General features: G+C 43.2%; 1 protein-coding gene across 1 annotated transcript in view; it reads right to left on the bottom strand.

Annotated features, from left to right (window-relative positions):
* Positions 1-1,343: 1,343 nt before the first annotated feature.
* Positions 1,344-14,943, bottom strand: part of APOLD1 (apolipoprotein L domain containing 1) — a 58,693-nt gene continuing 45,093 nt past the window's right edge. The window contains exon 2 of the mRNA XM_043563881.1: positions 1,344-7,867. Within this exon, the coding sequence (XP_043419816.1) occupies positions 4,377-5,117 (741 nt within the window). The 5' untranslated portion in view covers positions 5,118-7,867 and the 3' untranslated portion in view covers positions 1,344-4,376. The remainder of the gene's footprint in view (positions 7,868-14,943) is intronic.

Genomic DNA, 14,943 nt, shown 5'->3' with positions numbered 1-14,943 from the left:
ACCACAGCAGGATTTACCTTCTCTCATTTGAGTTTGCCAGGAGCCAAAAGCAACATCCCAACCTCCTGTCAACTCAACAAGGAGAGATTTATTGCAATTAACTAAAAAGACACTTGTCACGACAGGAACACCATATGCTTCAGCAAAGATAGGATCCCAGCTTGTGGCTGGCCTTTGCAAACAATCCTACCAACACAGACTTTTTTTTTTTTTTTTTTGGTTGCACAGTCATTAATAATGCAACATTCGGCCCCAGGGGTGTTTCCAAGGTGGAGACTCAGAGGCTGGCACTCAGAGATCACCTCCAGGACAGAAGTTCTCAAAAGATTGCAGCAACCATTACAGACTCTTTGCTTAGATTGCTGGACCTCTCACTCAATGTCCAGCCTCCTTTTCTTCTTTACAAAAGAATCCTAGGTATATTTGGAGCAGCAAATTTGTAGCTAAAACTACTGCATTTCCTAACAGGCCTCCCATGGTCAAGATCAGCTACTTGCAAGGTAAAATCTCCTGGAAATTTCTGGGACAGTTTTGCCTTCCTCATAGAGATCCTGCCCCTCACCCTTCCTTTCTGCCTTTTTCTAGTGCTTGGCTTTTGTGAAGGCTGATTTGGCTGATTCTAGGTCTCTTTTCAATTACTTCCCAGGTTGTAATTGTGTCCAAAGGCTTTGAAACTTGCTGAGACTTCTAGATAATAAGAAAATTCCTGTAATATGAGTTGATTACTTTTTAAAAATTATACAGCTTGATATGGAATATTCTAAGTGAAAATAATTACACATCTGCCCCTTTTCAAAGTTATTAATTCATACACAGGCAGACATGAGATTAGGTAATTAGTTACAGAAAGGTCAAGAAGTCTGAGGAATGGGTAATTTATTTCAATGAAAGGAAAGAACTTATTTTGCTACAGTGGGAAAAAAAATGTGGAATTCAGAAATCGCTGCATTGAACTGTATCCCCATTTATCTCTGCGCAATGTTTTTATCTCAATGTCTCACTTCCCTCTACTTTCTTTTCGCACTAAGGTATTGAATGAGAAATATATCAAGTTGACTGACTTTAACTTATCTGATGTAGGGTGGCTTCTACAGCACTCTTCTCTTTTTTCTCTCAGTAAATACTTTCGACTTTGACATTTGCCATCTTGGAAATGACAGGTGACTGAGGGCAAATGCATCAAAGTGATTAAGATCAGAATATTTGCTAAGGACCATTTTTTTCAGAGAGTAAAACATAGTTTTACTGAATCCTTGAAATGCAGAGCTAAATAAACCTCCTTTTTTTGTGGGGGGAAAAAAACAATCCAAACAATTAGAAACCCAAGAAACTAACAATCGCACTTAGACCCGAGTACAAAATTTTTATTTTTCAAACTCGGACATTTTCCTGAAATACACTTATAATCCAAATACTCCTCTCCCTTCTTCCTTTTACAACATACCATTTCAATCTGTTTGTTTATAGAATGAGGGCCTTAAGGAAAAGCCTTTTCACATTCCCACAAAAGAAATAAATAAAAATTTATCTCTAGGATCCATTTAACTGAAATTGACTAAATCCTGGTAGAGGCTCCAATCTTTATAACAGACACATAAGAGGGTGGATAAGCTTTCATTATCGACAAATTCCTATTAATGTAGCTAAACAGTTCATTAAATTATTCAAATGCATTTATTGTGCTCCTATTATGTGCGGAGTGTTGTTCCAAAGTAGACACTCTTCCTTAGGTGTAAAGAGGGCCATTGAAATGATAACTGGGAGTTTATGACTTTGATATCCCCCTAGTGATAGGAAATACCCTAATGATAGGAAAAGTTTGCTATTGCTGCTTCCTGAAATGCCCAGTTTATTTTTAGGGAAGGAACAACCTACCCACTGGAAGACTATAACTCAAACTTCAGCTTTAATAAAAGCTGGAGTTAGGGAGTGGTTGTACCTGTGTGATATAACATAAACGACAATGCAAAGTACATTCTGGTGATCTACAATGCTAGCTATCTGTGCAAGGTAGCCTAAGAAACGACACCAGTTTAAAAAGAAACCAGTACCAACTTCAAAAGAAACCAGGATACAGAGCAATTGCAATTTGTGGTAAAAATAAAAATTTACAACCACTAAACCCTTCCCCCAGCACTGAAAGTACAGTTCCTCAGACACTCGGCTATCATTTGGGAAAGATGGGGGTAGACTGGATAAATTTAAAGTATGTTAAATAATTAAATAACACAGCCAAGTATTGCATGTGTGGTCCCAAAGACTTTTCGACATATTTTTTAACATTACAGTTGTAGGAATGGAAATTGAAAAAGTTATATGTATTTTCTTAGAGACAGCTTACAGATTCCTTACAGATCTCAAAGTGAAAATATGACACATCGCCACCATGACACAAGCTATTTTGTCGGTCATCCCTAAGACATAACTTCACAGGACATCAGACTTCCCATGGTCTGAGTGTTTCCTTCACGTGCCTCTAAATTGGGTTCTCCCCTGAATAAAACAGGTTCACTTTTCAGATCAAGTGTTATTTGCTGGCCAACTGCCTTCAGGATAAATATGCTTGCATCATTTCTAGAGCCCGCAAGTCAAACCTCCACTGATAAACTTAAATTCGGCCCCATCTCTCTGTTCAGAACTTCCCGCCTTTGCTGGGGAATGAAAGTCCCCTCTGACGGAGAGAGACTTATTCAAGGAGAGCGATGCTTTTTCCAGCTCATGAGCCACCTGACAAAGGCAAACTCAACCTCATCTCCTTAAAAGAGCGTCCATAGTCTCCCATTCAGAAGTCTGCTATTCCTATTACTTCCTAAATGTGGTGTGGTGATTAAATAAAATTAAATGCAAATAATAAACGGTAATTAAATAACAAACTTAAAATAAATTAAAAACACAATACATGGTCTGGCGGTTTTCACAGAAGGTAACAAAGGTCAATCTGCATTAAGTTCACAGTCCTTCAGGTACCAGTTTCTACAATGATTGGGCAACACTGCCCTCTAAAGGGGTTATTATGTTATATCCCTTACTTCACATGGTGGGAAATTGCCCCAGGATGCACTGACGGATCTCACGCACAAACACATTCTTTCTTTTGATTTTGGGACACTGTCTGTCCTTGACCTTCTGTGAATGACTCTGAAGACCACGGAGCCCCTAGGGAGGCCATAAAACTTCATGAATGCCCACAAGGGGGTCGGATACCAGTATCTGCTGCGGTGATTTTCAAACCTTAATAGGTATCAGAATCACCCCCCCCCCACCCCCCGCCCCGTGGGCTTGCTTACACACAGGTTGATGGGCCCCACCTCCGGTTTCGGATCCCTTAAGTTGACAGTTGGGTCCAAGAATTTGCCTTTCTAACAAGTTCCCAGGTGATTCTAACGTTGCCAGTCCAGGGGCCGCACTTTGTGAGCCAGACACTGCCCTTGGCACCTTAATCTCACTTAATACCTCGCAACAGGGTGAGGGTTTAGCATCTGTTCTACAGACCAGGAAGCCCAGTCGCGGAGAAATGAACTGGCCAAGGTCACACAGCAGCAACAGAGCCAGTAACAAACCCAGCGCTGTCTCACTCCAAGCCACTGCTCTCTTCTGTACACCAGAATGTCAGTAAATGAAGCTGTTAGTCACTTCATCTTCCTTGGCCTCTGCTTCTTGTTGCGAGGGGGCAGGAATTAGAGGACCGTTTAGTTGGTTTTTCTCCCAGGGTATCTGGAGGTCTGGATATGATTCCCTCCCCCACCCAGGAAGATGCACTCTGCCCCAGGCTGGATTTGAAAACGTGTACAAGTAGAGGGGAGGGAAGGGCACATCAGTGGGAGAGGACCCTCTTGGGTCATGAGCCCTGCCCGTTCAGAGGGGGTCTGATTTGCTCTGGATTCTGGAGTTCTCTTACACTCAGAAACTCGGAAAGAGAGGTTTCAAAGCTAGTGTCTCCTCTCACAGGCATTCTGAGGACCTCAAAGCCTACTGGGGCTTGGAGAGGACCCAGAGGGTGGCTGCGTGGCACCCTCCCCAACCTGCTCAAACCACCTGCGCTGTGGCAGGGACCCTGAAACAACTTCAATAGAGTAGCACCCACCATTGTGGAGACTGAATCGTTTTGATAAAGGAATAATAATTTTCGGGTCACATGTCCCACAGGATATGGCAAGTAAAAAGTCCCTAGCATTCAGCCCCAGGCAGGATGTCCTAGTGTTAGGGAAAGAAGGTCTGTGACTCCCTCCTTCCCCCAATTTCAAGAACAGTTTTTCTCATCCTTTGCATTCAGTTCAGCTCCTAATCCAACTTGGTGTTTTCCTGAGGGAGCTACAAATCTGGAGCATCCCATGGGGATGGTTTCTGGCCTCGGTCACAAGGGGGAAAGGATGTTCTCAGAAAAACAGCCCCGCGGGCTGGTCCGCAGAGATCTTGAGGTCGTGGCCACGGCCGCCCTTCGTGCAGAGCTGGACTCTGGACTCCAGCTGCTGGCTGAGTTCGTCCAGGGCCCCGGTGCAGGACTCCAGGCTCTCGGCCAGTTTCTGAATCTTGGCCTTCAGCACGGCCTGGCTAACCTTGGTGGCCCCCTCGGCCCGCCTGGGGATGAGGAAGCCACGTGAGCCGAAGAAGACGATGAAGTAGACAGAGTTGTACAGGGCGATGGAGGCGTTCTGCCCGCACTGCAGCAGCTGGCGGTCCCCGCGGCCCTGGCAGCGGCAGAAGAACTCCAGGCAGCTCAGGATCTCGCGCATCTGGTCCTGGCAGGCGGCGGCGATCTCCTGCACCCGGCGCAACTCCCGGGAATTGCAGAAGATCAGGGAGAGGTCGGACGTGATGGTGACGGCCCCTCCGGCGGTGGCCACCCCCAGCCCCACGGCCGACGCCACCAGCGAGACCCCCAGGGTGAGCGGGCTGAGCGAGAGCCCCACGATGGCGGCCACGGCGCCCGCGGCGCTCAGCGTGCTGCCCGCCACGTTGGCCGCCAGGGAGCGCCGGCGAAGGCGCTCGAGGCGCCGGGCCACCTCGCGCAGGCGCAGCACCTGGCCGTGCAGCCGGCCGCGGCGGTCCAGCAGCAGCCCCTGGAAGCGGCGTAGCGCGTCGGCGCCCTGCAGCTCCCGCGCCGCCGGCCTCTCCATGCCCTGCGGGGACACAGACGCGCGGTTAGCGCGGAGTCTCGATGCTCCCCCCACGCCCCAGTGAGGCTCCGCAGCGACTGCCACGCGAGGGGGAACGGGCGGGGCATTTTCCAGCGAGTCCCGTGGGTCAGGTGCGCAGGGACCAGTTCTGTACTCTGGCACAAGGCACCCCAGTTCCCGGGACCTTAAAAACGCGTATGCAATGCCCTCGTCCGCTTCTCTCCCCCGGGGAACGCTAAGGGTGGGCTTTATTAACTGTTAAATAAGAGGTAAGCTCAGTGAGGAGGGGGTGCCGGCATTACTCTACCGCAATACTGAGGCCTCTGCTCTGTTTAAAACATCACTTTACAGGTGGTGGGTTGTACCAGTTCACAAAGCCCTGTCCTTCCCTGAAGACTCGGATCCCAACACTTTGCAATTCATTATTTTGCGTCTGGGATGAGTGAAAAAGACAAGTCCCCCCAAAACTCAAAAATCATATTGTCTATCAAATGTAAGGAACTAATTTTGCTACGTGCGATGCTTCCCTGAAGCAACTCTTGTGCTTGTTGTTTTTCCAGGCTCTTACCTTACAGTCAAGCCTAAAATGTTATTTGGGCCATCTTTTCTAAGTCTCACTCTTTGATGGGTGCTTCATTAAAACTAAGTTCCAGTAAATGAATACTGCTATGTTTCTTTATTCCAAACGCTTCCTTAAAAAATGAGTAGCCACTGAATGAAATAAAGTGTCCAACATTTTTAACAACTCACTGAGGGCTACCTAGTACCAAGTTGAGTTGAAGCCACTTGGAGATGACTAAGAGAGACAACTGTACATCTGGGGTAAAAGTATATCCTTCCTAGTTGCCAAAGATCCCCATCTTCATAACCACTGTACTCATCATTATTAGGACCTTCTTAAAAGTGGCATATAAGCCATAGCAATAGAGAATTTCAATACTGTGACATATCAGCGTAGAATCATTATTCTCATCTGAAAGATGAGAAAATTGAAACATAGACACATTCTAGATACAGCTGACTCTTCACAGAACCATCTAGAATCTTGGTCTCCTGACTCCTAGGTCTTAATTGTATTCACATGCCCCCATTATTCCACTCACCAGTGATAAATTTCCAAGTAAAGAGACCTCTTAGCAAAATGAGGTAAGGTCACACAAAATATATAGTGGACCAAGGCTATAACCCCAGTATTACAATGCCAATGGCAATCTTTCAGACAGAATCCTTCTAGGCTCCCCCACTTACCATTCACTTCTGGCTATCTCCAGGACAGAAAAATCTGAGGCTGTTTCTGGATGAGCATGCTTTATAGTTCCAGAGAACCAATGATTGCTCTGGGAAAGCCTGGTCTCATTCTCAGAATTTGCCGTTTCCTGTCCTGGCCCCTGCTGCCTTCAACCAGAAGGATGTGACATGGTGGAAAATGACCTGCCAGCCACACAGCACATCCCGTATCTAGGAAATGAACATTGTGTGTTCGCTTTCCCCCAAACGCAGGAAAAGAACCACAGGCTCTTCCCCAACTTGAAACAAGTGTTGTCATTCTCCCAAGGGGCATACCCTGCCTTTCCTCTCCTGAGAATAGCTAATGACGTTATCTGGGAGGACAACTAACGTACCCCAGGCTGACCAATTATAGTGTTTCTTGAGAGGGCACCACCACAAAATCATTTTTTTACAAAGAAAAAGAAGAGGGAGAACCCTCTTATGTCTGAGGTAGCTACTCATAATCCACTCCCGTATTTTAAAAGTCACTGTGGCTCTGAGTGGTTGAAAGGCGATTCATTCAGCCCACAGCCTTAAGAATGTAAGACCACACCCACAGGAAGTGCTGCGTGCAGTTTTGGGCATCTCCAGCTGTGGAGAAGATACTGGAGGTCTCAGAAAGGGCACACTGCAGGCCAAATGCGTCAGAAAAATCAGTGGGGTCAGGCTGTACAAGGAGCTAATTATACACTTTCAACAGCCTGGATTTGGCTTCCTGGGTTTTCATTTGAAGTGGCAATTATAGCCCATACAATAGTTAAATGAATGGATCCTATCCCTAGGTTAGCGAAGCATGGGCTGAAGGGCAATCATCTGGATAATTCAGAAGGGAAAAACACATACAGCATCTGTGGATACTTTCTGGGGCATTCAGATATGTGGTTGGAGCTCAGCCTGGAAGCCCCAAATACATCATCCTTCTAATATTCCCATCTTCGAATAGGAAGGCCAAATTGGTTTTTCACTTAAATAATTATGGTCTCAACTCTCTGGTTCATCTGGAAAGTCTTAACAGCCATATCTTTCTGGAGCATAATGAATTTCTCCATCTTTATAACTATGCTTTGTATTTATCAACACGACACCATTTGCTATGACTCACAACCGCAGTCCTTTGGAACTTGATTTTTCAGAATTTGGTCCATGTCCAAATATTCCGGCTACAGCTCCTCAAAGGAGAAATATGAACTTAGTCAAGATGCCTTCAGTGTCTCCCTGTGCTTTTCAGGTAAAAGGTAGGAACATATCTTCCTCTGTCCCCATAGACATAATCACTCCAAACGGAATGTGAGCCAGAGTGCACTGGGGCAGGGGGCAAGGTGGGAATGTACCCTGGTTCTTCAGCTCCCAACTTCCCTGGATATTTCCTTGGGTGCTCGGGTTTAGAAGACCACAGTTAAGCTTGTATTTCTTGGGCGAGGAATCTTATTGGGATACAGGAGGGTCGTCATCTTCAGAGCATCAGTAATCATAGTACAGACCTATAGCGAAGAAAACAGAAGGTAGAGGAGAAGGGTCAACATAAGGCTTTGAATTACTTATAAGAATGGACACTTGAATATAACACTTTCATCTCAGCATTTACTTTCATATATTTAAGCACAATAAGAAATCTGAGGAATGATTGAAAACTTTTGATCAAAAGTTTTGTCCTCTTCTCATTGTGCTGCAAATCTTTATAGCCTTTACGATACGGACTTCTGTGTATATGTTATACTGATTCTTTTTTTTTTTTAATATTTATTTATTTTTGAGACAGAGAGAGACAGAGCATGAACGGGGGAGGGTCAGAGAGAGGGGGAGACACAGAATCCGAAACAGGCTCCAGGCTCCGAGCTGTCAGCACAGAGCCCGACGCGGGGCTCGAACTCACGGACCGCAAGATCATGACCTGAGCCAAAGTCGGACGCTCAACCGACTGAGCCACCCAGGCGCCCCATATGTTATACTGATTCTACTCTCTGCTTTTATCCTTTGGAGACTGGGAGACACCCCAAAAAGGTAAATGCTGTCAAGAGTAGAACTTTGTAGCTGTAGATTAGTTATGTTTAAAATGCCTACTTGCAAATCTTGCTTCTTTGGGATATCAAAATGTATTTTGTGATGTATTAAGGATACTGGTCCTGAAGTCTACCAAATATAATAGTGCATTTTAGCCTAATTCATTATCTGTATGAAGTTATAAAAGTAGCCGTAGATGACTAGGAATGACGTCATTTGTATTAAACCCAGATCTATTTCTGAGTATGTGCTTCATGCTGTTTTACCTTTTACCTTTGTCAGTTTGTAATGAGAGGATTTCCTTTTACCCTTTGTAGCTCAGAGAGCACCTGATGTATCATCTCAGACACAATAAACATGGTCCTGAAGGCCAAAAAAAAAAGTTTTGTGTGAGTTGTTCCCCCAAAAATCTGTGGCCTGCATCCTCAAACTTCTATTCTAAATTATGTCTGGGGCACTTGTAACACATTGTCCCAGAGAGACTACATTGAAAATGGTGGCTGACCTTCAGATTAGCCTTCAGATCTGTTAAACCTATGATGCAGATAAACCATACTATGAACGGTACTAACTTGAATTCTGAGTTCTGCAACCATAAGGAAATACAGGGGAGGAAAGAAGAGAGGAAGAGAGCCTTTTAAGCATAGTCATTTCCAGACTCCAGTCCTGAAGAGTCTAAATCAAGAGGCCCAGAGTGGGGTCTGGGAAAACGTAGGTAATTCTGATCTGTAGCCAAGGTTGTGAACCTCTGCTCTAAAAGCTGTGAATGTTCTGACTGCTGGTTACATGGCAGCAGAAACAGTAGGGCTAAGTGACAGCAGTTTGTGAGTTAGGTGATTTTTTTTGTTGTTTTTAATGTTTACTTATTTATTTATTTTGAGAGAGAGAGAGAGTGTATGTGTGTGTGTGTGTGTGTGTGTGCATGAGTGAGGGAGGGACAGAGTAGGAGAGAGAGAATCCCAAGCTGGCTCCACGCTGTCAGCACAGAGCCAGACACGGGGCTTAATCTCACAAACCAGGAGATCACGATCTGAGCCGAAATCAAGAGTCCGATGCTTAACCAACTAAGCCAGCCAGGTGCCCCTGTGAGTTAGGTGTGTATACAGTTATTAATAGCCATTAATTTGGGGACCCTTGTTAAAACTATCACATTTTAAGATAAAGTGATGATTATAACCAGGGGTCTCCCAGAGATCCAGGGACACCTGGACCACCTCCATGTTTTTGAGGATCTCAGTGAATTAAAAAGGTAAAAAATTTCTCAAACAAGATATAAAAAAAAATATGGTTTCTTTTCATTGCAATGTAATGTATATTGCAATGTCAATATTTTGCTATTCACAAGATAATCACAGGATTTATAAAATATTAATTCACAGTGCACTACACTGGTAAAGCAACACAAGTTTAGAATTGTATGATGATAATTTTTTCCTTTTAATCTTTACCAGAATATCTTAGTGACTATACATAGAACCTCTTTTGGAGTCAACATCAAAAGTATAAAATTGAAACAATTTGTGAATGAGAGGTTTAGGCCAAAGGTCTTTCAAACTTTCCTGTGTTAATGGTCTTAATATGTACAGTCACTCAAATAAATAAAAGTAGGTTAAAATAATAACACAGATCCATCTGAGCATTTTTGCCCATGTGATTTGTAAATGTCATGAGAACATAAGCACTCTAGCACATAGTTCTCAGAATTGCTTGTTGAATTAAACTAAAGAAAAATATTTTGCTCTCTCAAAGAAATATCATTATTTTCATAATGATTTTATGAGAGTTTAGCATGAAATTATCTCTTGGAAAATACAACCTGGCAGGTTACTCAGAGCACTGACACTGCAGAGGACTTTCAGGATATCTATGTTGCAACGATATCTCAATATTATTTCATCAACTCATGGAAACGCACAAGAAAAAAAGGGCCGAGTGAACTCTAGCCATTTTCATTTCTCCAAACTGGCCTCTGATCTTTGTTAATGTACACACTCCTCATTAACCACTATTGTTTAAACACTGTCTGTGTTCTTTTTTCCACTTAACGTTCCTGCAGATACACACTTCGTGTTGACATAGTCCTCACCTTGTCATTTTTAATAGCTATGTAATAATCCCACTGTTTGCTTAGTCATTTCCCTATTAGACAGTTGGATGGTTTCCAGGGTTTTTTTCTTTTTTTCACTATTATAACTAGAGTTGCCGGGAACATCTGTGTACATTTCACCCATTTGGATTATTTCTTTGAGGCTATTCACAAATGGGAAAATACCAAGTGGAGGAGGAAGAACATTTTCATAGTTTTTGTTACATGTTGCTATACTTCTTTCCAGAAGAACCACTTCATAATGCCATTAGCTTTTAGGAATCCCAGCTGCAGGATTTAAGACAATTTAATTTTCTGGGGTGCCTGGGTGGCTCAGTCAGTTAAGCCTCTGACTCTTGATTTTGGCTCACGTCACGATCTCCCAGTTCATGAGATCGCTGGCAGCCTGGAGCCTGCTTGGGATTCTCTCTCTTCCTTTCTCTCTGCCCCTCCTCTGTGTGCACTCTCTCTCTCTCTCTCTCTCAAATAAATAAACATTTTAAAAAAGACAACTTAGCTTTCTTATATTAATTTGCTTGGTTTATTTCAGCTCCATGGATGTGTATTAAATACCTACAGTGTGCCAGACATCATGCTTGATTTTGAGGATAAAAAGCTAAATAAGATACCTTTCCTGCCCTCCAGGAAATGGCCATCTATTAGAGAGAAACATCAGAACAGATCATTTCAATTCAACATGGAAAGTGCCAAAGGTATGTGCACAAAGGAAGCACAGGAAAAGTGCATGTCTAGGAAGTACCAGGGAAGAATTTCTGGAAGCACTGGTAGAAACTAGAGAGTTGAACAGATATTATATGGATAAGATTAGAAGGAAGAGGAGGACAGAATAAGGAAACAGAATGGACGAAGGCGTGGAGTAGCATTCGGGATGCTTCAGGCAGTTTCATATTGCTAAGCATAAAGTGGGAAGCTGGGAATGTCCAGGGATGAGGCTGAGAGGCTGTATAGGAGTAAATCGTGATGGCTTTCTTTTTTTTTTTTATTTTTATTTTTTACATTTATTTATTTTTGAGAGAGACAGAGCATGAGTAAGAGAAAGGCAGAGACAGAGACAGAATCCGAAGCAGGCTCCAGGCTCTGAGCTGTCAGCACAGAGCCCGATGCGGGGCTCGAACCCACGAACCATGAGATCATGACCTGAGCCAAAGTCGGACGCTTAACCGACTGAGCCACCCAGGCGCCCCTCGTGATGGCTTTCAAATGCCATGTCGGGGAGAGGGAGGCATTGAAGGCTTTAACCTGTGGCTTTACAGTTGTATGAAGGATGGTTTTCAGAGGTACACAGCTAAAAGGCCAGAGATGAGTTAGAAGATTGTTAAAGTAAATGAATGTGAGGCGCCTGGGTGGCTCAGTTGGTTAAGCATCATCTGACTTCAGCTCAGGTCACGATCCCATGGTTCACAGGTCTAGCACTACGTGGGGCTCTGTGCTGACAACTCAGGGTCTGGAGCCTGCTTCGGATTCTGTCTCCCACTCTGTCTGCCCCTCCCCCACTTGCGCTCTGCCTCTCTCTGTCTCTCAAAAATAAAATAAAAACACTTTAAATGTTTTTAAATACATGAATGAGATTATCATGGATTTATACAGTGTTGGTAAAATGGAATGGAGCAGATAAAAGAAAATATATATTTTGGAAACAAAATTGACAAGTCATACTTAAAGCCTCTCAGACCATCATATCCACTTCCATTCTATTGGTCAATCAAGTCAGGTGGCCAAGCCAACATCAATGGGCTAGAGAAGTATACTCCTGCCATCGGGGAAGACAAGAAGAAGAAATGCAAACCATCAGGTCATCTCCCAGAGTGCTTTTCTTATGGAGGAGATATGTATTCCAGGATGAACGGCGATACTACCAACCATCTCATGTCTCATAAATTCTCTTCCTCCTTAGTTATTTCTTTGGAATTATAGTGTCTATGTGGATATAGAAAAAAATCTCACTCTGGCTAATATAATCAAACTCTTGGTACGTGTCTGCAGGGATATGCTTGAGAGTGAACCAAGGAGGTCTGGCGAACCAAAGCTGGAAGGATGTTAGCTGTTTTATAGCTGGAATAGGCTGTTTGGATGCCCTGGACCAACCCCTGTTCTTTCTTGTAGTAGCATCAGTTTAATATCAAAATTCTAGGAGTCAACCCGGAGTAGCTGAGCTTAGGTCAAGTGCCCATCCCCTGGCTGTACTGGGTAGAGAGAAGGGGAGTGAATAATTTCAGCTTCCAAATGCAACATGGTAACAGAACTTGACCCTCCCACTAACACTACATCTAGTCAGGGAGAAGAAATTTCACAGTAGGAAATTATGGTGGGGTGCTGCAGAGAGGGAAACCGATGCCTAAGGAAAAAAAGAAAAAAGAAAAAGAAAGCATCCACCATAAACATTTTCATCTATCTTGACCCACCTGGAGTTCATTTTAGTGTATGATGGGAGTTAAGCTAAGCAGAAAGTGAGAAAGCATTTATGCTTTTCTATAAATGTGTTATTTCTGATTTGTCTTGTGTTGATTTGTTACTATTGTCTGCATCTGTTTCTAGAAACTCTATTCTGTTCCACTGATCAATTTCTCTGTTTTTGATTCAATATAATATAATTTTGAAAATCACTGCTTCATAATAGGATTTTTATTTTTTATTTTTAATGTTTATTTCTTTATCTATCTGAGAGTGAGAGCGTGCATGTGTCATGAGTGAGAGGCTGAGAGAGGAGAGAGAGAATCCCAAGTAGGCTCTTACCCATTAGCACAGAGCCCAATGCGGGGCTTGATCCCACAAACCACGAGATCATGACCTGAGCTGAAATCAAGAGTCGCACACTTAACTGGTTGAGTCACCCAGGTGCCCCAGGATTTTTATTTTTAAAGTGAGAATCTCTCATCATTGTCTTTTTCTGGAAAAAAAGATATAATCTTACTTATTTTTCTGGCAAAATCTGACTGGGAGCTCTTCAACTGCCCCAATCTCCCTAAGGTGATCAATTGAAGACACTTTAATTTTGTTCCACTTCCCCCTCCACAGGTGTGCACAACACACCTGGGATCACGTGAGTGAAACATACATTACCTCATTAACATAGAAGCATTTACCCAATGGGCTCTATTCCAGCATATCTTCTTTACCACATGCCTTTTCCTCTGGTGCCAGAAAGACTGCAGCTGAGTCCACACCCTGCCAGTAGCCATAAAGATTCTCTTATCTCCCAGGACAGGACACCAGGAAACTATTACCTTTGTCTCTCTTTTTCCCAAGCTTAGTCATTATCTCTCAAGTTCTCAGACATATACAATAATCATTGCAACCTAGATTAGAGCACCTGCTGGCTTTGTATGTACAGAGGCATAATAAATCTTAAGCTCTCTCTCAACTTTTAGACGCCTTGAATAGTTTCATTTTTAGCATGTCTCTTACAGGCAAGAGAATGTTGGATATTAGTTTTCAGTTTTGACTTTGCTCAAAGCCTGTTTTTTAATGAAGAATTTAGTCATTTCGCAGTAAACATTATAGTGAAGCAGGGATGTATCTTCCAATACGCTGGAAGTTGATTGTTATTGTTCTAGTTATTTGCTTTGTTATTTTATTTTATTTTATTATTATTTTATTTGAGAGAGAGAGAGAGAGAGAATGCATGTGAGCAGGGGAGAGGGGCAGAGGAAGAGAGAGAGAGAGAAAGACGGAATCTCAAGCGGGCTCCATGCTCAGTGCAGAGACCAATGGGGGCCTCGATCCCACGACACTGGGATCATGAAGTGAGCTGAAATCAAGAGTCAGATGCTCAACGAACTGAGCCACCAAGGTGCCCCTAGTTATTTGCTTTAATAATAACAACAATAATAATAAACCCTTCAATGGTAGGGTTTCAACTCTATTTGCTTTTGAGTTAGGTGAGAAAATAACTTTTTAATCCACCTTTCCTAAAATTTAGCACTTTAAAAAATATTTCTGCTGCTACTTTCTATGCTAAAAAAAAATAAAAATAAATAAAAAGGTTAAATTACCTTTGAAAAACAGGCAAAGCAGATTCTATAAGGTGGGGCCCTGCATGTAGAGTAACAACACTGGCCTTGAGTCCTGAGCCTTTGGTTCCCGTATGACTTTGAGCAAATAACTTAACCTCTTTGATCCTCAATTGTCTTTAGAGGGTTTTCTTAAATGAATTATAAAATACATGTGGAATCCTTTTGAGACCTACAAAATGTGTTATAAATATATTATTAGTACCTATTTTCAAAACAGTGACTGTGATTTCTGATTATCTGTAACCTTTTAAATAGTTCAGAGGCGCCTGGGTGGCTCAGTCGGTTGAGCGGCCAACTTCGGCTCAGGTCATGATCTCGCGGTCAGTGAGTTCGAGCCCCGCGTTGGGCTCTGTGCTGACAGTTTGGAGCCTGGAGCCTGTTTCAGATTCTGTATCTCCCTCTCTCTGACCTTCCCCCGTTCATGCTCTGTCTCTCT

The sequence above is a fragment of the Prionailurus bengalensis genome, chromosome B4, assembly GCF_016509475.1.
Source record: "Prionailurus bengalensis isolate Pbe53 chromosome B4, Fcat_Pben_1.1_paternal_pri, whole genome shotgun sequence".
In the NCBI taxonomy this organism is placed as follows: domain Eukaryota; kingdom Metazoa; phylum Chordata; class Mammalia; order Carnivora; family Felidae; genus Prionailurus; species Prionailurus bengalensis.
This window is presented reverse-complemented; position numbering and strand designations above follow the sequence as displayed.